This window comes from Argopecten irradians, chromosome 12 (genome assembly GCF_041381155.1).
Source record: "Argopecten irradians isolate NY chromosome 12, Ai_NY, whole genome shotgun sequence".
NCBI lineage: Eukaryota > Metazoa > Mollusca > Bivalvia > Pectinida > Pectinidae > Argopecten > Argopecten irradians.
In genome coordinates this window covers 39,848,004-39,870,121 of record NC_091145.1, presented here as the reverse complement: position 1 = coordinate 39,870,121, position 22,118 = coordinate 39,848,004, and the positions used below count along the sequence as shown (strand labels likewise).

The window sequence follows — 22,118 nt, the reverse complement described above, 5'->3', positions numbered from 1 at the left end:
TAGCGATGCTACATATTACGGAATTTATATATTGTGAACAGTAAGGTAGATATTACGAACAACTTTTATCTGTTAATAAATACATGCATCTAAATGCAAAGATTAATTTGAAACCTGAAAAGAACATTTCCGAGTAATTCATTGCGGCAGTGCTCCAATAGCACACATACATGCAGCGACAATTATTTACCCGACCGGAAAGGACTTGTGTAAGACTCTATCAACTGGGACAGCGCATGTCATTTGATAGACCAGGAAACAAATTAGCGGTTTACATGTGTACGATACTCACACGCCACCCTTTGGTGATCGACTGGTATTAGCGGGGAAGATGGACTCTATGTATTCTAATGTGTTATGATAACATTTAAGTTGATTGAGAGGTAGGTTACAGTGTTTATATGTTGGTGTGTTGTTTGATCTGAGACAGAGACATGTTTACCGGAACAGCAAAGCGAAAGTACTTCATCTTCATATCTTTAGATTTACACCAAACAATGTTCTGGGGGAAGTAATAAGACTAATCGAGATATTTTTATACATGAGCATGTATATATGACTGGGTTATACTATCTATTTGTATATAGATATATTACAAATCATTATAATCTTTCTGTTTATCTGTGCCTATACTATATACACGACTAGAGTGATCTCCCTTCTCTTAGTTTTTTAACAAGATAATCAACACGATACATTTAGTTTGCATTAAGGGGACTAAATCGCTAAAAAAATCATGTAATAAAAGATAAAAATAATTATAGGACTAAAATTAATTGTAAAAGTTGTGTACTTTGTGTTAATAACAATATTTAAAAGTTTGTATAACAATTTTGTTCAAAATGGAGAAAAACTGAAAATAAATAGGAACGACCTAGTCACTATTTCATATTATTATCTTTCGGCGAGTGTAAACAAGCCCTATGTGCATGCGCGACGCGTGAACATTCCAAACATCCGATCGAAGGAAATCTCATCTGTCTAATGGACATATCTACTATCGACTGAAAACACAAATTTATCGACTACAGGTTCCTGATTACTGTGTTAATCTAATAAACGTTGAAATGTATGCAAAAGTTTTGTGAAGAGTTTCTAAGTGTAAATACTCCTATACTGTACAGGTTTTTATAGCCATAAAGAAGGGTTTTCATTATATTATATGGTTTGATACTTGCTTCTACCATTATTTTATTTTCATTTGTCATGATATTATGTACTATTCCGCTAAACCTTGCCAATATTATTAGGCTTTTAAAAAAAATTGGCCTAATACATAGACTTTATAATAAGGAAAAAATGGGGAAAAACTAATAATATAGGCATGTTTAGCGGACTAAGTAAGTACGTGTATTTCTTTTATCATTATATCAATATTTGACATTCCGTATACATTGTATATCCTTACATGTAGTTATAATGTCTATCCGTCTAATGGGCATTCCCTATATATCTCTAGTTATAGTCTTTATCCGTCTAATGGACATTCCTTTATATAGCCCTAGCTATAATATATATCCGTCTAATGGAGATTCCCTATATATCCTTATTTAAAGTGTCTATCCGTCTAATGGACATTTCCTATATATACCTACCGAGTTAACTTTACTTGTGCACTCCAGTGCACTTCACTACCAAGTTTAGATGCTCCCAACTGTAGTTATAGTCTCTATCCTCTAATGGACATTCCCCTACATGTCACTAGTTATATAACTTTTTTTTTCCATCTGATTTACTTAAAACAATCAGCCTAACTATATATCTAAATTTTATGTGTACTTTTATGTATTCAAAGCAAAAATATACCTTACATTGTAGACCTATATTTGCTTAATAATGTACATGCACACCTGTATTCATGTATAATATATACATAGTTAACGGGTGAAAATACCTCTCACTTTTTGTCATATTTTCATCAAATACTCTAAAGCTTCACAGAACGTATGCTGTTTTACTTGGCAATGTAGATACAGGGGCGTAGGAAGCAGGGGGGTGGGGGTGGGGGTGGGGGTGGGGTGAGTGGAAGGTGGGGGTCGAGGTTGAAGGGGGTCAGGGGGGGGGGGGGGCAATTGCCTCCCCGTTTCCCAGGACGGGGGCAAACATGTCTTTTTGACATTTTCGTACTTTATTTTAGACAATTTTCCGCTGCGTGGTGCATTTCCTTAAACGTTCATGTATGCATATAATGTTGAAACGTTGAACAGTACACATGATCTAGACTAAAAATATCAATCAAGGGATTCTACGTACTATCTTAAAAAATGTATCTTAAAAGATTCATTTGTTTATATGACATAGCAAGACAATTAATTCATTATTATTTTGAGTTAAACAATAATGTGCCGATGGTGTGAAGCCGGTATGTTGACGAATTGTTCTGTTCACAGTTAGCTGTCATAGTTCTTATGACAATTCATTTTTGAAGAATGATAATTTAATGTAAAAGATAATCAACTTCATGATAATCGTGAAAGGGCCACTAGGCTACCTTTTCGAAACAAAAAGTAAAAGTATCTTTAAAACAATTATAACAAAGTAAAATTGATAATGATGGCCAAAGATGAGGTTACAACACTAACGAAGTTGAAGTTTTACCGCCTGGCGCAGAAATATTCAACTAACACGACGTCGGGAAACACAATACGACCCGCATTACGAAACTTAAAGATGCTCCACCGCCGACAGAGCATAAATGATATTCATCATTCGAACAATAATTGGTGTTTAATCGTGTATATTTATGCCTAATTAACACAAAAATAATATGAAATAATTTATTTCGCCTTTGGTGCATGCGCAATCAGTACTTCAATTCATATAGAATATAGTGCCACGGAATTTTTTCGGGATGCAATTAATTATTTTTCATATTTTTAACTTGAAGTAAAATTAGAAGCTCAAACTTTTCAATGGTGGTAATGGTGTAAAGTAAGTAACTTTTGTAACAGAAGAAAAATACTAAATCGTCTGCTTCTGTTTTTGATAGTGAAAAAATACTATTTGTCAGCAGTGGAGCATCTTTAATGTCTTGTCTATTTTAATAAAGTTGTTCAGAAGGTGTAGTGGGCCTTTTCCTAATGCTACCAGGTACGTTTTCCGTCTAATATACACTGTAATACATGTACATGTACTTGGGGACAAGTTGGTGAAATACTTAATACGCATTGAAACAAGCATAACATTTCATTTAAACTGTACTTTACTTTTGCGCATACAGTTCCACATATATCCCCTAAGTAAAGCTTAACTTTGTTTTAACGGACAGTTTTTACAAGTAGGTCATGATCATCTAGCTAACAGTACATCCACGCGCTTCTGAAAAGTTTCTATTCAGTACGTGTACCGCCGCCTTGTGTATTTATCCCCCGCCCAACGAAGTTGGCGGGGGATATACAAATGGGTTCCGTCCGTCCGTCCGTCCGTACGAATGGTTTCCGGAGCATAACTCTAAAACCAGTAGAGATATTTCCATGAAACTTCATACACACATTGGTCTTATGGTCTAGTAGTGCCTTTTGCTATTTTTAGGTTTTCATTTTTTGCATTTTTTTCGTAACCATGGAAACATTGCTGAAAATATCATATTTTTGTACCAGGTTCGTTTCCGAAGCATAACTCTAAAACCAGAAGAGATATTTCCACGGAACTCCATAGGCACATTAGTCTTATGGTCTAGTAGTGCCTTTTGCTATTTTAAGGTTTTCACTTTTTGTACTTTTTTCTGTAACCATGGAAACATTGCTGAAAATGGCAGATTTTTGTGTAAGAATCATTTCCGGTGCACAACTCTAAAACCAGCAAAGATATTTCCATGAAACTTCATAGACACATTGTTCTAATGGTCTAGTAGTGCCTTTTGCTATTTTTAGGTTTTCACTTTTTGTGCTTTTTTCTGTAACCATAGAAACATTGCTGAAAATATCATATTTTTGTAGCAGGTTCATTTCCGGAGCATAACTCTAAAACCAGCAGAGATATTTCCACGAAACTTCATAGACACATTCTTTTTATGGTCTAGTAGTACCTTTTGCTATTTTTAGGTTTTCATTTTTGCACTTTTTCGGTTACCATGGAAACATTGCTGAAAATATCATGGTAAATGATAAATGTTACTTTGCAAAACTCCACCCATCTTTGTGTATATAGTCTAATATAAATGTCAATGCTGTATACCTGATTCAACAATTGCAGCCCCGCTCTACTTGAATTATACTCCATCTTTCTTTGGTTTTTTTTCATACACATAAATCTCCGCAATCAAACTTACTTTAGCTTTGATATCTCCATTGGCGGGGGATCTGAATGACTATGTCCTTGTTTCTGAGAATAATGTCCGACAAAAAAAAAACCATTCGGACTTCTCTGGGTTTATATAATGATAATTTGTTTGCAATAATTTCTCCACTAGTACACCTTGCACACATGAAATCTACAACAACAAGTAACTAATCAACACACGTAAATCGTTTTGACCAGCCAATCAAAGTAAACAGATTATTCATAACCATGTGAAATCCCAACAACATGGCAGGCAAAGCGACCGATTATAATAGCTACCATCCTGGGATGATAGCAACAACGATATATGAAAAAAGTTTATAAAGTATATATGGTTGTGTGTTGAATTAAAGAATTAATCTCCTCTTGTGGGTGCGGGGCGTGGAGGGGGGGGTGTCCAAATATTGAGGACCCCCGCTTGAGGCGTAGCAGTTAGAATCGGATGCAAATCACGCCATCTTGCAGGATAGCCATGTAGCAAGAACGCTTGAATCAGATGGATGTTCGGTGTGTTACAAGCACTGCATGTTGAAGTAATATTAAAACGAATTACGGAAACAGACTTCAATCTGTCCGGATTCGGACGCCATCTTTCTGATAAAGCATGGTCACATGTGCGCTTGCATCAAGCATTCGTGGTAAAAGTATTCTGAATAAGGATTTTCTAGAAATTAATCGGGCATTTTAATTAAATCTGGTTCCATTTACAGATGGAACAAATATATCTATAGTAGTATACCATGTTCGAGACATTACTTTTATATTTCTTATTTAATTTAGATCACCATCGTGTAACATTAATAATCAGACATATTATTAACGGGACATGGAACCTATTAAAATGCGGGATGACAGTACATACTAACAGCGGAATGAAAACGGACCATAGAAAAACATAGAAACATATTAGATTAAGTTCAATATTTTCTTTGCCTTTTCTCTGAGCTGAGTAATCTCTGCATAAAACCCTTTTTAATTTGTTGGAGCAAAAGTATTATTAAAACTGTTCGTCTGTACTAGACCTAGTCCGCTAAACCTGCCTATATTATTAGGCTTTTCAAAAAAAATTTTGCCTAATATATAGTCAGCTCGCGGTACCTCTTAAAAATGTGAAATCGTAGGCCAGATTTGGCCTACGCTACGTCAGCGGCATATTTCGGATATACATGTATCGTCCATACCTATATATTGGGATCTTACGTACTCCTTTGCCCCCATGTTATATCCCATTTATGAAATTAATCAACTGTGTACAATGAAATACTTCCGAGACCCTTCTATTTCACACATCTGTAATGGCCGCCGTATACACATTTAGTAGAGCAAACGGCAGCCAATCAAATTCGCTTCCGGTTTTATTTTTAAAAATCCACGTGTAGTTGAAAGATAAACAAAATGCTAGCCAGTTAGAGTTTTTATAGTGAAATTATGGTCGACATACACGACATGTTGTCAAATATTCAAATTAAACATGACTATTTCTGGTACCGCATCACTTTCGCGATATTCACGTTGCATATACATGTAGCATATACACGGTAGATTTTTTTACGAGCTGACTATATGTTAGGCAATTTTTTTTAAAAGTCTAATAATATAGGCAGGTTTAGCGGACTATACTAGACCTGGCTACCTTGCACTAACACAAGCTCACAAATTATAAAATGGCTTTCAACAGAACAATTAAAATAGCTAAGCAATATCATTATATCATTGTTTAATTTCCATATTCTGTCCAATCAAAGGGTTAAGCTTTCGCATAGCCCACCTAGCTTTTTGGGAAGCTACTTTTACTTACATTTATATTAGAAACGAACACCTGTGGTAAATGTATCGGCTATTACGCTTAAGCAGGCCAATGTAAACGATAAAATATAAGTTGCCTCTTAGTGTTGTTACATGTATTACATCTATATCCACTAGCCGGATGAGATTTTCAGCGACCTCGATTTCGAACTCAAATATGCACTCGGTTCTTTCCGTTGTAAACAGTCAATGCCGACAGATACAATTTCTTGTTGTGTTTGGCGATATTTTAACGTTGATAAACATTGCCGATAGTTCAAATTGAATGTTGTAATCTTGAAAACTTTCTAATTTCAGGTAAAAGAACGTTTGTAGGAAGTCAAAAACCTTAAGAAATCTATGTAAATCTAATGATTTAGTAACTTTAAGAAGTACCATTACTTCATTACTTTTTAAGTAATCAACAACTATATAATGATATGATAATAGTTGGCATCCCAAGAATCAAAACAGCATGCATGTAATAAAGTTATCAGTGTCGAGCAATATCTATATTTGAACAGTATTTTTATATTTATTTGAAAATCTGCAAGTCTAGCAGAATCTTAAGGTTGGTAAAATTTGGTAAAATTATTATTGACGCTATTCTAAAAAGGGATTTTATGATTTTCTCTTCATTATATAGGAGATCACAACTAGTCCAAGATAGTAAGCTGAATGGTATACCGAGTATACATGTGTACATCAAAATGTATAATTATGAAATCATATAAAATATGAAGTATTTTGATGAGGTAGGTGTTGGGTTTTGTTGACTGTTACAATGTAATCGAGGACGAAGGGGTTGATTTCCTTATGGGTTATCATAACAACATATGCACTAATCTACCGACATCAAAAGAATATTGTAGTAATAATATTAAATCGTATATGAAAGGCACAATTCATAACAATGAGAAGTAATTGTGAATATCAAACGATGTTCAATATAAAGGTATTGAAATTGTACTTATATTCATTGTAATATGTCCAATGCAGACTTGATAATTCAATGATAAGACAACAATTAGCAAGATTTCAAGATTTTCTAGATTTTATTTAAACACTCAAACATATAAGATATGGGTAACATGAATAGGCATACAAATATGATTGACAGAATGGAGAGATAAGTTTGGTAATTAACAGTTATATATACATACATATGTGTATAATAACACCAGCCACACACTTACATACAATGTATACGTTCAACCATGATATTCTCATACATTAACATGTGATAAATGTATAACCTGCCAAACACACACAATTCATACGTTCAAAAACCTAATATTCTCACGCATGTACTTGAGCATGTAATTATACAATTTAGTCACGTGCTCGCACACGCACCTTGTAAATCCACATATGTATAAATGTATACACATTGCTTAAGGATGTACTCCTCTGAGAAGTCAAAATTTTCTTGTATTAAACTTTTTTTCTCTTATAGATTTTTGGAAATAGGAGTTCATGTTATAAACGAAAATGGAAGAAAAAACATATGTCCGTGTGCTCGTTTTTGAGATATTGTCACTCAAAGATACCTAGTTGACAAAATATTGGATTTTATGGGAATTTTGCGGTTTTGACCACATACACATGAGATTAAAGTCATAATTTCCTATCGAGGTGTTTGATATGTATGGATGTTTGTAGAATTTATTTTCCAGTAGTCTTCTTTAAAAACATACCAGTTTTGATTAATAAGACTAATATTTTTTCTCAGAATAACAAGATATGCTACCCCTACCCCTTAATTTTGAGCTAAAAAATGCACCATTTTCAGCCATTTTTGCCAAATTTAACCCTTTATAGAAAAAGTTCTGGTATTAAACTTTTGTTCATATTTTGCATATCAACAGGGAAAGGGTTGTTCTTTCTAAATCAGGCAGAAAAATGGGGGGTCCGTGTGCTTACTTTTTTGCCCCATTTGAATATTTGTTATTTTTCAGTATTTTGGAGTAAAAAATAAAAGTGCCCAAATTACCATTAAATGTCAAAATAAAGTGACAAAAGTGTATCATTTCACACATTAATGCTCAATATTTTAATTACCACGAACCCAGTAACGATTTACAGCAAAAATTAGTTCGATACAGCTAAAAATACTGGCGCAGTGATGATTTAAGTAAAAACAATTTCAGTAAAAAATGGTAAAACTGTGGCGCTATTCAAAGCGAAAAAAGACACAATTTCAAATTGGCCGCCAAATGGATCATTTCTTAAAGTCCCCGTATAAAAAAATCTACTAAAAATAGAAATGTAATTTTTTGACAGAATTTGCAACTGGCACTTTGCTAAAGATATTGATAGATTTTATCTTAAAATCTCATAACTTCTTTGATCTATGTCGAAACGAGACTTCAACGGGACTGAAACCTCAGAAGAATACAACCTTAATATTACAATCAGGACAAACAAACAACTGAACAGGAATTAATTACAAAAGAGGGGGCATTTTGGTTAGGAAAATAGATAAACCTGTCAGAACTTGTTGGTTGCATATTGATAAAAAACCTTTAAACTTGTCAATATTTTGGTTTGTATAATAATAGCGAGGTATATATTTATTTCTTAGAGTCGATAAAGTAATATTGTTGCACACAAACAAGTAATGGAATTCATCACCAATACTTTTGGTGCATAAATTACATAAACGATTCACTTTTGAGATATTATGCCATCTACCCGTTTCTATTGGAAATTTAATACTCGAAGTACCCAGTTTTGTTATTTGTATTCTGGCATGTTCTGACAAGAAACATAGTTTACCGTAAGTAGAGAACATTCAGTCGAAATAGGATATGATGTTTCAACGGAATTCATGATATCAAACTGGAAAAGACATTTCTATCATACGAGTATAAACAAAATTTATTGCGATTATAGACAAACTCGTGACGTTTTCTTGATACGTTGACGTTGTTCATTCATTAAATACTGAAAATAATCACTTGATTAATTAATGGAAGCGTATATTCAATGACGTACTTTATATAATAAAACACTGTATACTTCTTTACAAACGAAAATACGTTTTAATATACCCATTAATTTGAGGCGATTCTAGTGATTTTATGCAACATTAAGATCTCTATTGGGACGCAACCTTAACGTCGTTTTCACGCCATTCTCAGATTTGTTTTTAATATTGGTACAGTATAAATTAATAACACTTCTTCAATTAGAATTGCGTTACATTTTGCATGTAAACAAAGATACATGTATATAGTTATTTGTCAAGGATGTAAGAAACAAAACAACACATTGTTAACAAAAAAGACTAAATAAAACCAGAAAACGTTCTTAGAAATGTTATCATATAGGGCAAATAGGACTAAAACAAAAAACACAATTGGTGTTTTTATGATGAATAATTAACTGATGGACACATGGAATAAAATTTGGATTTTGAAAAACCTGACATTTTCTCTATATCCCATTACAGCATCATGCCGATGGATCGTAAAGATGCCGCCAAAATACAGGCACATATGGATAGCATCATACTTAGTATGGACGTGACAGATTTCCAGAACAAATTAGTAGGAAATGGATTGACTCTTGATACTATAAATAAACTTTCGGAGTGTACAGCAATTAGTGAAAAAAATAAAAGATGTCTTGAATACCTGATTAAAGATGGTTCCAATGGTACCTATGGCGTGTTAATTACACTGTTAAAAGACCGTGGTTATCACGAAGTGGTAGAAAAACTAGAAAGCGGCCTACCTCCAGCCACACCCTCGGGTAAAGGTAAGTAGTGTCAATGTCTGTCCTTCTGTCCGTACCTCCAGGCACACCTTCAGGTAATGATTAGTAGTGTCAATGTCTGTCCTTCTGTCCGTACCTCCAGGCACACCTTCAGGTAATGATTAGTAGTGTCAATGTCTGTCCTTCTGTCCGTACCTCCAGCCACACCCTCGGGTAAAGGTAAGTAGTGTCAATGTCTGTCCTTCTGTCCGTACCTCCAGCCACACCCTCGGGTAAAGGTAAGTAGTGTCAATGTCTGTCCTACTGTCCGTACCTCCAGCCACACCCTCAGGTAAAAGTAAGTAGTGTCAATGTCTGTCCTTCTGTCCGTACCTCCAGCCACACCCTCGGGTAAAGGTAAGTAGTGTCAATGTCTGTCCTTCTGTCCGTACCTCCAGCCACACCCTCGGGTAAATGTAAGTAGTGTCAATGTCTGTCCTTCGTTCCGTACCTCCAGCCACACCCTCAGGTAAAGGTAAGTAGTGTCAATGTCTGTCCTTCGTTCCGTACCTCCGGCCACACCCTCAGGTAAAGGTAAGTAGTGTCAATGTCTGTCCTTCGTTCCGTACCTCCAGCCACACCCTCAGGTAAAGGTAAGTAGTGTCAATGTCTGTCCTTCGTTCCGTACCTCCAGCCACACCCTCGGGTAAAGGTAAGTAGTGTCAATGTCTGTCCTTCTGTCCGTACCTTCAGCCACACCCTCGGGTAAAGGTAAGTAGTGTCAATGTCTGTCCTTCTGTCCGTACCTTCAGCCACACCCTCCGGTAAAGGTAAGTAGTGTCAATGTCTGTCCTTCGTTCCGTACCTCCAGCCACACCCTCAGGTAAAGGTAAGTAGTGTCAATGTCTGTCCTTACCTCCAGCCACACCCTCGGGTAAAGGTAAGTAGTGTCAATGTCTGTCCTTCTGTCCGTACCTCCAGCCACACCCTCGGGTAAAGGTAAGTAGTGTCAATGTCTGTCCTTCGTTCCGTACCTCCAGCCACACCCTCAGGTAAAGGTAAGTAGTGTCAATGTCTGTCCTTCTGTCCGTACCTTCAGCCACACCCTCGGGTAAAGGTAAGTAGTGTCAATGTCTGTCCTTCTGTCCGTACCTTCAGCCACACCCTCCGGTAAAGGTAAGTAGTGTCAATGTCTGTCCTTCGTTCCGTACCTCCAGCCACACCCTCAGGTAAAGGTAAGTAGTGTTAATGTCTGTCCTTCTGTCCGTACCTTCAGCCACACCCTCAGGTAAAGGTAAGTAGTGTCAATGTCTGTCCTTCTGTCCGTACCTCCAGCCACACCCTCGGGTAAAGGTAAGTAGTGTCAATGTCTGTCCTACTGTCCGTACCTCCAGCCACACCCTCGGGTAAAGGTAAGTAGTGTCAATGTCTGTCCTACTGTCCGTACCTCCAGCCACACCCTCGGGTAAAGGTAAGTAGTGTCAATGTCTGTCCTTCTGTCCGTACCTCCAGCCACACCCTCGGGTAAAGGTAAGTAGTGTCAATGTCTGTCCTTCTGTCCGTACCTCCAGCCACACCCTCGGGTAAAGGTAAGTAGTGTCAATGTCTGTCCTTCTGTCCGTACCTCCAGCCACACCCTCAGGTAAAGGTAAGTAGTGTCAATGTCTGTCCTTCTGTCCGTACCTCCAGCCACACCCTCAGGTAAAGGTAAGTAGTGTCAATGTCTGTCCTTCTGTCCGTACCTCCAGCCACACCCTCAGGTAAAGGTAAGTAGTGTCAATGTCTGTCCTTCTGTCCGTACCTCCAGCCACACCCTCGGGTAAAGGTAAGTAGTGTCAATGTCTGTCCTACTGTTCGTTTACCTTTCAGGTTTACATTATTAATACGTAAAGATATCTTCTGATTGATCTCCTATCGAGGCTAGGTTTTTATTATTACTCCATGTTACAATATATTTTGCTATATGCGTTCAGATGCATGCGATTGATGTGGATATCTTCTTTATATAACCTTACCTATAAACTTTAGCAGACTTTATTTTATAATGGTCTGGTTTTATTATATAATAGAGTATCTGACAAATGACTGGTATTTTATATGTTTGAAAAGAATGTTATACTTAATAAAATGTTTTACATATCCTGTCAAATGTACCACATTTTTATAAACCAGTTCATTGATTGATATACAAAAATGTACTTTGAGAACCTTCATTCTGACAATTCCTTTAAATTCAGGTGCAGGTAACACGCGAACAATACAAGTACCGGAACACAAAAGACATATAAAGTTATCAACTAGGGAGAAAGATTTGGTACATTTAGCTGATGTAGTGTCTCCAAAGGGGAAGCTGGACTGGGCGCCATGTCTGGGAGTGGAACAGCTGGACGTGGAGCATATAGAAATGGAGTACATCCACGGCCGTACTCAGATGATGCACATTCTATTCAAGTGGGCAAGGAGACCAGGACGTGATGCTACGCTTGGGGAACTAATGGACAGATACAACGACGCTCTGGGTGAAGGCGTCGCTATGGACATAGAGAAATTGGAGGAGATCATTAAGAATCTGTGATGATAGTGATGATGGTCAAGGGAATAAGGCTGCAGCTTTTACTTCAGGTTTTCTTAGTAAATGTCTCTCCGTTTTTGATTGCTTTATTGGTAACCATATTAAAGCCTCGTCATCTCGGCTTTCCTAAGTCTCCAACAAAATAAACCTTGTATTGTAAGATACTAACCATGTATTCTCTGTTCTCCAATACCCGAGAGAGGTTATCTAGCCGTTGCCAAGGGAAAGATTCTTGTAATTCTGTCGTTTATATAAGTACGGGCATATGGAAAATCTATTATATAATTTGTTTACACCAATCTATATATGAGAAAATATAATGCCTTCAACTATTACTCCGACCGTTCAATAAAACCTTGCTACATTGCACAGTTCGAAGTTATATTGCACGCTTCCATGGAAACGTTATATTGCACGGTTCGAAATGTTATATTGCACGGCTTTAGGAACACCTCGCTGTTTTTTAGAAAATCTCCGAGGAATCGCGAGTAATAGTGAGTTACGTTTTTATGACGTCACAAAGGTTAACGCTCAATTTCGCGCTAGCTTTATAGATCTCGAATCAAGCACGTCATGTAGAAGTTTATCGAGTAAAGGACGGACACGATGAATTTATTAGATTAAAAAGGCTGCATGCAGGTTTAATAATGTGAACACAGACCAAAAGACATCCAAACTGGAGTGACAACGTGACGTACATGTACATGGGCTATACGTCAATCTTCTATAGGACGTGAAGTTTCTCCGTACGGTATGGTGTTGATGATTCTGTTAAGTGATTGTCATATTCGTTTAATAACAATATTCTACTGAAAACTGGCGATAACGTAATAAAACAAATATTCCATGGTTATTGTGCACTAGTTCATAATATTAACCCCTCGGTGATGGTAATCAACAAATGTTATTTTGCACTCGGCCTTTGGCCTCGTGCAATATAACATTTGTTGATTACCATCACCTCGTCATTCCGGCAGGATGAGTACAGGACGGCAGCCTACAAGACTGGAGTTGGATACTCTCCTGGACGATAGGGCTGTATTGTAATTATATACCGCCATACAATAGCACCTAATATGACCTAAACGATGTAGATGTTTTTCAAGAATTGACTGACAGTGTACGTAGCCAATTACAGAGATTCTGGTACGGTTATAGTTGTGGGTGATATGAACAGTAGAACTGGTGTGAGTGACGACTTTATAAGAAATGATCGGTTGGGTGATTTTATCGCACGTAACCTATTAAATATGTTTGAGTATATTTCAGATTCCATTTTTATGCCTCGAAGTAGCGAGGATATTGTTGTCAATCAGTTTGGTGGACAGCTATGCTAATCAAGTGGATTAAGAGTTTTAAACGGAAGACACCCAGATGACCCAAATGGTTGTGTAACATTTTTTTAATAGTTTTGGTTCTAGTCTGATAGATTATCTGCTAGTTAATGAATCTGAATATGGCTGTATATTTAAGTTTAAAAGTGGGGAATTTAATATGTTCTCTGATCATTCGCCAATCAGTTTTAACATCAAAACTAAGATAGGTATCAGTAAAGGCGCGAATGAAGTACCTACTTCGAGAGAGTTGAAAATAAGTTGGATTAAAGAATATGAAGAGAGAATAAAGGAAGAGTTGCAACTACCTTTACTCGAGCAGATCTGTAGTGCCCCTTATGAAACCGTAGATACAATGGTAAGTCAGTTTACAGAACAAATTAATCAAGTGTTTTTGCAATATTGTGATTCTAGTTATAATCAACATACAAATGCTGTTCAAAACAAGAAGAACAAACCTTATATGAATAGTGATAAGCCTTGTTTTACTGATGAGTGTAAGGTTAAATATAGAGCTTATAAAACGGCTTTAAGAATTTTTTTGTCAATGTAAATCTAGACAAAATCATAGTGAGCTTATTGGCACGAAAACATCGTATATGAAAGTCGAAGCTAGACTGAAGAAAGAGTACAAAAATCATCAAGGTAATTTAATGAATTTCCTCAGGAAAAACAATCCGAAAAAGTTTCATTTAAGCATTGAAGTCACTATTTTTTTTTTAATTTCATCGGGGTATGAAAGAAATTTTGTTTGCAATACGCAGATTCACACAAAAGTTTGCAAACAATTTTTTTTTGAATGGCTGTTGCTGCTCCATTGAGTTTATCATCTCATAAACTAAGCAAAGTAAGAGGTTAGTCCTTATATTTACAATATTTTCTTTAAATAATAAAATCAACAAAAACGTCAAATACAATTATTTACCTGTGCTATTCGCCGTCAGATTTATACTGCCGTCATTTTGATCAATTCACAACAGCCATTCAAAAAGCGCGCCGTTGACTGACCGCTTAATCGATATCCCGTCCTTATTTTCCATGACGTCACAAAAAATAGTTCTCATATTTCAGTTATTTTATTCATGTCAGATAGCAATAATACATTCAAAAACATAAATGCATTTTATTATATGTCTCCGATTGTCTCGTACATGTGTTATTTGTTAAGATTGACATGTAAATTTGTGGAATGTCAAAGGAAGTCCGCCAATGTTTACAAGAATTCATACGCACCGAATCGGGTCACGTTCTGCACTCAAGTTATTGGAAAATAAACAGATCTGCCCCAACATAGTTTATCGATCCAGAAACAGTGGCAATTGTAAATATATAGACATAATCTTTGGTGTAAATTTATAAAAAAGGGAATAAAAGGCAAAATGTTGAGAATTATAAGAAGCATTTATGATGATGTACGATATGTGTGTAAAATACAATGGTACCTCAGATTTCTACAAGGTCAACTGTGGATTGTTTCAAGGAGAAATTTTGTCGCCGATATTATTTACATTGTTTGTCAATGACTTAGACATTAATTTTATCAATAATAATTGCACTTCATTAGAGATTCGAACCGTTATTATTTTTCTACTCATGTACATGTATGCAGATGATTGTCATGGAATATGTTTTGTTAGATGATGGTTTTTTTGATGAGCGATGATGAACACAGCATGTCGGCTTCCATTTTTTATTCACAACTCCTTTTTTCTCTCCTCCTGAGAGGAGAGTTACATAATATATTGCATAACATAATAATTAAGGTTATCTCCCTTAGACCGATATCTCAGCATCTCCAGCACACCCATATCATATACATATATATAACATGCCGCCCCCCTTAATATAAAATTGGAAATTTTATTATGGGTGTGTGGAGATGAGGATACGGTAAAATAAACATTACTAGTTTTAAATGACATCAAAAGGATATGGTAATTAATCACACATGTTATTGATCAATTTATACTTTGATGTAATTATATAATGAATTAAGTGGATCTCATATGGACGTATCTAATAAATAGCAGAAAAAAAAAAAAAAATATATGTCACACAAATGATCATGTAATAACCAAATACTCGGAGAACCCTACTCTCAGTAATTCAGGGAATGTTTGAGTATCTACATTATGTATGGTTACATATACCTTGGCAAGAAAATCAACCAAATGTAGACCATTAAGACGAGACAAAATATAAAATGCTATAGATTACTTATGAGAGATCTTACTATAACCATTAATTGTAAAAAACATCATCAATCTGATTATCAGGAAAATTAGAATATTTAATTACTGGATTGAAACTAGAAAAATTTTCTAACAATTGCATATTAAAGGAATGTCTTAAAGAAATGGAAGAAAATAATCATAGCTGGATTTTACAGTTGAAATTGGAATTAAATAATTGTGGTCTGGGCTATATATAGGATTTCGAATCGTTTCTTAAATCTTATTCTGATCTATTTAAACTCAAGTTAGAAGAATTTTTTAGACAGGAATGTGTACGTTTGATAAATGATTCATCTAAAGGAAAATTATATAAACATATTATTACAACTTATTTTTTGTCAACCTTATTTAAATAAATTTTTAGACATTAAAGTCAGGAGAAACATATCTAAATTTCGGTTATCTGCCCATGATTTGAATAAAGAGAGGGGAAGATACAGGAATATACTAACATACGGAAACTTCCGTACGTTTTGTCAAGAAGTAAAGATGACGTAAGAAAATGTTGAAGTTGAACTTTGGAATTTAATGATGATAACTTTGACTTGACGGATGGCTATTCTGGAGTGTCCAGAATATAGCTGATGTGTTCCGTACAAAGTCGGAGACCTAACTGACTTACAAATAAAATATTTCATGCTTAAATAATGTACATACAATAAAATTACAGAATTATGATTGACAGATATCGCTCATTGGCAGATTAATCAGCCGTGGTCAGTGTCCTTTAGGCAATTAGGATGGCCGTGACATTAATCCGGTTACGTAATAGAATGGAACTTAAAATCTTTCAGAAAAAGTATCAAAGTAAATTGCCAGAGGATATACACAGTTATCACACATATGGGGTTTTATCTCAAATGTCACAAACGTAAATATGATCAAGAATATAACCTTAGGAATGTCAAATTACACACAATAGTATTAACTGATAATTGATGTTAAAATTTAGCAACTATTAACGCAAGTTCAAAGCACTTTAAAATTTATCACAAAATTCTTTGTGATAATACCTAGGAATCAGAGAATATGTTCATTTTGTAATGATGATATTGAAGATGAATTCCATTTCGTTATAAAATGTTAAGTGTATGAAGATTTAAGATTAAAATTTCTAAAGCCATATTATGTAAGAAATCCTAGCATGTTAAAGTTAATTTGATTATTAAATACACAAAATGTAAAGGAATTAAATAATTTGGGTAAATATATTTCTTTTGCTTTAGAAAGAAGAAAATTGCTGTCAGGTTAAGACCAAATTTGTTTTACCGTCTCTCTCTCTCTCTGCTATAGATACAATGCATAGATAGAATTTAATGGTGTTTTTTTTTTAGCCCACCATCATATGTATGGATTTGTTTCTATGTTGTGAGAAGTTGTAAAACTTAAGCAAAATAAAGAATCTGAATCTGTATATATGTTTTATATAATTATTTGTTTGTACCACCAATATCGGGAGAAGACTAAGATAGGCTACACCTGATGTCTAATCCAATTGACACTAACATCTTTTTGTCAATAAAATATTTGGAAATTGAAAAAAAAAGAATCAGAATCAGAATCGATGGTGTTGATGCGTTACTGCATCAGAGTCGGTCATATTCTCTAGCAATTATTCTGTGTATCGTTCTTCATTATTATCTACTGCTTACAAAACAAATCAAAGTCGACCTATTGAAATTGGTTCGTAGTTGTTCATAATAAAAAGGAAAGAAACCAAGCACTTGTCTATATAGAGCTGTTAATTAATCCTAATCGTCTGCGATTTTTTTTATTATTATCAATATTATTTTTCGCTTTAATTCTTTGTTCACACTCAAAACTACGACAACCGAGTGGGCTCATTTTGGTGGAAAAAAAATCGCGTTATTACGCGATACTTTGGCATTATTTTGCGAAACTGTCGCGTTATTACGCGATACTTTGGCATTATTTCGCGAAACTGTCGCATTATTACGCGCAACTTTGGTGTTATTACGCGAAATTTTGGAGTTATTTCGTGAAACTTTGGCATTATTACGTGAAACTTTGGCATTATTACGTGAAACTCTGGCATTATTACGTGAAACTTTGGCATTATTACGTGAAACTTTTGACGTATATTGGTGCCTACATAGACCGAAGATCGGGTAAATACATCTGTGCGTTACAATGGACATTTCATTATATATATACGAGTATTCAAAGTAAAAGTATATGACTGACATACATTATGAATTCCATTAAGACAACTTAAATCTACCGAGACCTAACATTGACACACTATATTGACTGGTTATAGAATCATGTACAGTACTTTACTCTTCTCCGACGTCATATGGACACCAGATAATGAGACCCTTTCTGGGAAAGGATAAGAGTGATAAGGAAGATAATGAAACCCTCCAGATTACATCTGATGCATCATGGACCTTTTCCTCCTATTTATATATTCAATATATTTTTTTTTCTAATATCGTCTCTATAAAAATGTCAACTACCGACTGTACGTATTTTTCATTATCTATATCTATCTCGCAGTGTCAGTGTACCTGGATATAGTGTTCTACACTAGTCCTGTCCTGATTGATTTGACTTAGTGTTACTGAAATTAAAAAAAAACAAATATTGACACTTTTTCGCGTTACGATCTCTTCAACATTAGTGATTTGTTTGTTTGCTTATTTTTTTTTTACTACAAATGGAACTTCGAAAACATCGATCTGTACTAGAAACAATTGGAAAATATTCAGAATAAGAATACATTGTAAGCATACAATACCGAAGACTCGTTTACTTTATATAGACATCCTCCCCTGGAATAGGACAACTGAATGCAGTACAGGAGATAAAAACGGATCAATCACAGGATTACAGAAAAGTTCTCCCGAGATTAAACCACACAGCCAACCAAGGTGTGCCGTTATTCAATTCTTTTGATGAAAATCGCATCAAAGGAACAAATTACCTGTCTCACCTCTTGTCGCACATAGAGCCTTTAGTTTTGAGTATATCCAAGAGGTGGGTATACGGATAGTGATTATAACACATATAGTGTTACTATCGAGGATGATTCATAGACGAAAATCATCGTGTTAATTTGTAGGTGTCACACGTGGCTAATATATCTATGATCAAAATACCATGGTGACAAAATATCACAAACAACACCTATCGATCTCATCTAACTTTATATTTTACACATACACTTCCAAAAGTGTTCATCAACACAGATCTCTTTAATTCCCGTTATTGTTAAGTTACGCTGCCACGGTAGGGGAACAAAAAACAAAGCATAAAACACGATAATGATATTAATACGTCCTGGGATATAGAATTTGAAAATGATGAATATTACATGTTATTTTAAGTCAGGAAAGTATACATGTGTCTGACGCCCCATCATTTTACCAGTTAAGCAATTAAGATTGTCACAGTCAAATTAAAATACAATACAAGCCTTATGAAATTAAAAAAACGGGTTATTACTGATGTTTATTTTTCAAAAGTAGATTGTAAAAATGAGGCACCAAGCTAAAATTACTTTCTCGTTTCGTTTCTATATTCAATTTATTCTACTTTTTGTTTCAAGCAATTACCAATATAGCCTTAATATAGTGAACTGGTAAACCCCGACCCTTGGTATTTTGTCGGCTATGCTCCTGGTTGTAATTTTTTTTAAAGTTTGTCATGAGGTAGAGCCTAGCTTCTAAATAACTTTTCCCCGTGTAACTTCTGTAGGTGTACTTGTATAGATCCGTGATTTGCCGTAAGGTCAATACCAACCATGCTTTACCACGGCGATAACTGTTTGATAAAATCAGTAATATGCTTAAACCAACCAGGGGCAATGGCTTGCTTTGTAACAATGTGATTTCAGCTTTGTACTAAGGGTGGGGAGGTATGTATAATAGGTAAATTGATGTGTTAGGATGTTTGATGTGTTGGGATGTTTGATGTGTTGGGATGTTTGATGTGTTAGGATGTTTGATGTGTTTGGATGTTTGATGTGTTAGGATGTTTGATGTGTGATGTTTGATGTGTTGGGATGTTTGATGTGTTGGGATGTTTGATGTGTTAGGATGTTTGATGTGTTGGGATGTTTGATGTGTTGGGATGTTTGATGTGTTGGGATGTTTGATGTGTTGGGATGTTTGATGTGTTGGGATGTTTGATGTGTTGGAATGTTTGATGCGTTGGGATGTTTGATGTGTTGGGATATTTGATGTGTTGGGATGTTTGATGTGTTTGGATGTTTGATTGTGTTGGGATATTTGATGCGTTGGAATGTTTGATGCGTTGGGATGTTTGATGTGTTGGGATGTTTGATGCGTTGGGATGTTTGATGTGTTGGGATATTTGATGTGTTGGGATGTTTGATGTGTTGGGATGTTTGATGCGTTGGGATGTTTGATGTGTTGGGATATTTGATGTGTTGGGATATTTGATGTGTTGGGATATTTGATGTGTTGGGATGTTTGATGTTTTGGGATAATTTGTAGGTTAGAATGTTGGAAATGCTTCATGAGATGGTATTAATATTGTTCGATGATTTGAAATATTTGATCGGTTGGTATTGTTCAATTGGAGGTAATGGTTCGATCGGTTGGAATGTTCGAATTGTTTGACGGGAAAACAACTTAGTTTTAGGGATTAGCTGAGTGTTTGATTTAGTCGCATTGAAATATTAAATCGTTGAAATGTTTTATTGTTTGGAGTATGTGATTCATGGAACATAATATTTAAGTCAAAAATATCAACGATCTTGAACGGTATCTTTTATTATCAATTAGACGTTTGTCTCTTGAAACGACGCATGGGGGGAGGGGGTGACAAATGAAATATCATAGACCTGCCTGACCTGAAGTCTGTTCAGTGAAACTCATCTAATTTGTACGATGGTGGTTTTTTCATGCATGTTGGTTATAATGTGCGACCAATAACTGAATGTTGTAGTATTCCCATGTTTGGCTTCTCTTGCATGACCTTGCAGGGATAGTTCTATTTATATGAAGATGTGCCAAATTAACATGATTTATTAATAAATAAATAGTTAAATAAGCACTATAATTATACGAAAATGTAATCTTTTAATAACCCCCACGATTAGTCACGTGCGCCAGAGAATACCTCGGGACATCCAATGCGAAGGGAGGCAATACTACTTCTTAATACCATAACACGTACCATCCACTGAAAAAGCAACAGACGGGGATATCGATTTAATATATGTACAGCAATTTGTGAGTCCAACCAAGGACGTGTATCACTTATAAATCCTTGGTCTAACCAAGCATGTTTTTCCGAAAATGAGTTGTTGTGAAGTGTTATTTTGTCGACACCCACATGACTCTTTTCCTGGAAACTTCTACTTCATCCTTGTGATGATTGCAGTTTAGTTGGAATACACGTGTACAATCATCCTAAGACAATACCTCTGTATACGTAGTGTGTAGCAACAATAACATTAGCTAGCCACAGCCCTAGGTATTTAATGGTAACACATGACTGCACACAGGTATACCTGTACCGCGAGGGCAATAGACACCCGTACTGGTCGTCACGCTCAATGACCTCACGAGGCTAATTTATATATTTACACTGGAATGTCGTCATTATCATAGGGGTGACTTTGAGGATTGTTACATTGCTTCGTCATTGGCAGACCATCATGATACAGCTCCACGAGGTTTATTGTATATGTTTTACATAAACATCGATCACATTTCGATATCGACCATTCTTGTGTAGGCAGCTGCCATTCCGATCGAATAGGCGTGCCGAAAGGTGGCGTGTCTTTCATCGCTAAAAATAGCTGAGGAAATACCTATAGTTTATAACACATGATCGTGTGTATGCCAGCTTGGTTCAAGAATTGTGTGTAAACCATTCTCAGCACCATGGGTGCCGGACAGTTCTTACTGCTGGTATGGAAAAATTTCACGGTGTCTCGTCGGAATTACTGTGCCACAGTGTTTGAGGTGATTCTGCCCGTGGCATTTTCCTTACTGCTGCTGATGTTGCGATTCCTGGTGACCAGTGTCGACCACACCCAACCATTCCTGTGGGGGCCCTTCTCTACAAACCAAAACTCATTTTCTAAAGATGACATTCTGTACTCCCCAAACACCAACTCTGTTCGGGAGTTAATGTCCAATGTTTCTATAGGTATTGGTCCTGGTGTCAACTTCACAGGTGAGTAGTTTTTTGTGTTAATTACCTCTAATTAACATT

At 35.6% G+C, this 22,118-nt stretch overlaps 2 protein-coding genes across 2 annotated transcripts in view; both read left to right on the top strand.

The window, feature by feature from the left end:
• The first annotated feature begins 227 nt into the window (after positions 1 to 227).
• LOC138305145 (uncharacterized) lies at positions 228 to 13,184 on the top strand. The gene is made up of 3 exons (XM_069245551.1): positions 228 to 383; positions 9,521 to 9,828; positions 12,003 to 13,184. The coding sequence occupies exons 1-3, from the start codon at positions 358 to 360 to the stop codon at positions 12,338 to 12,340; spliced, it is 672 nt and encodes a 223-aa protein (XP_069101652.1). The 5' UTR covers positions 228 to 357; the 3' UTR covers positions 12,341 to 13,184.
• An 8,269-nt stretch (positions 13,185 to 21,453) lies between these two features.
• LOC138305143 (phospholipid-transporting ATPase ABCA3-like) overlaps positions 21,454 to 22,118 on the top strand; it is a 44,029-nt gene continuing 43,364 nt past the window's right edge. The window contains exon 1 of the mRNA XM_069245549.1: positions 21,454 to 22,079. Coding sequence (XP_069101650.1) covers positions 21,785 to 22,079 — 295 coding nt within the window. The 5' untranslated portion in view covers positions 21,454 to 21,784. The remainder of the gene's footprint in view (positions 22,080 to 22,118) is intronic.

Bases quoted from the DNA above. Each gene is read 5' to 3' on its own strand.
- LOC138305145 (XM_069245551.1), top strand. From the start codon at position 358: ATGATAACATTTAAGTTGATTGAGAG. The intron at 384-9,520 runs GTAGGTTACAGT...ATCCCATTACAG, and splicing joins ACATTTAAGTTGATTGAGAG to CATCATGCCGATGGATCGTA. The intron at 9,829-12,002 runs GTAAGTAGTGTC...CTTTAAATTCAG, and splicing joins AGCCACACCCTCGGGTAAAG to GTGCAGGTAACACGCGAACA.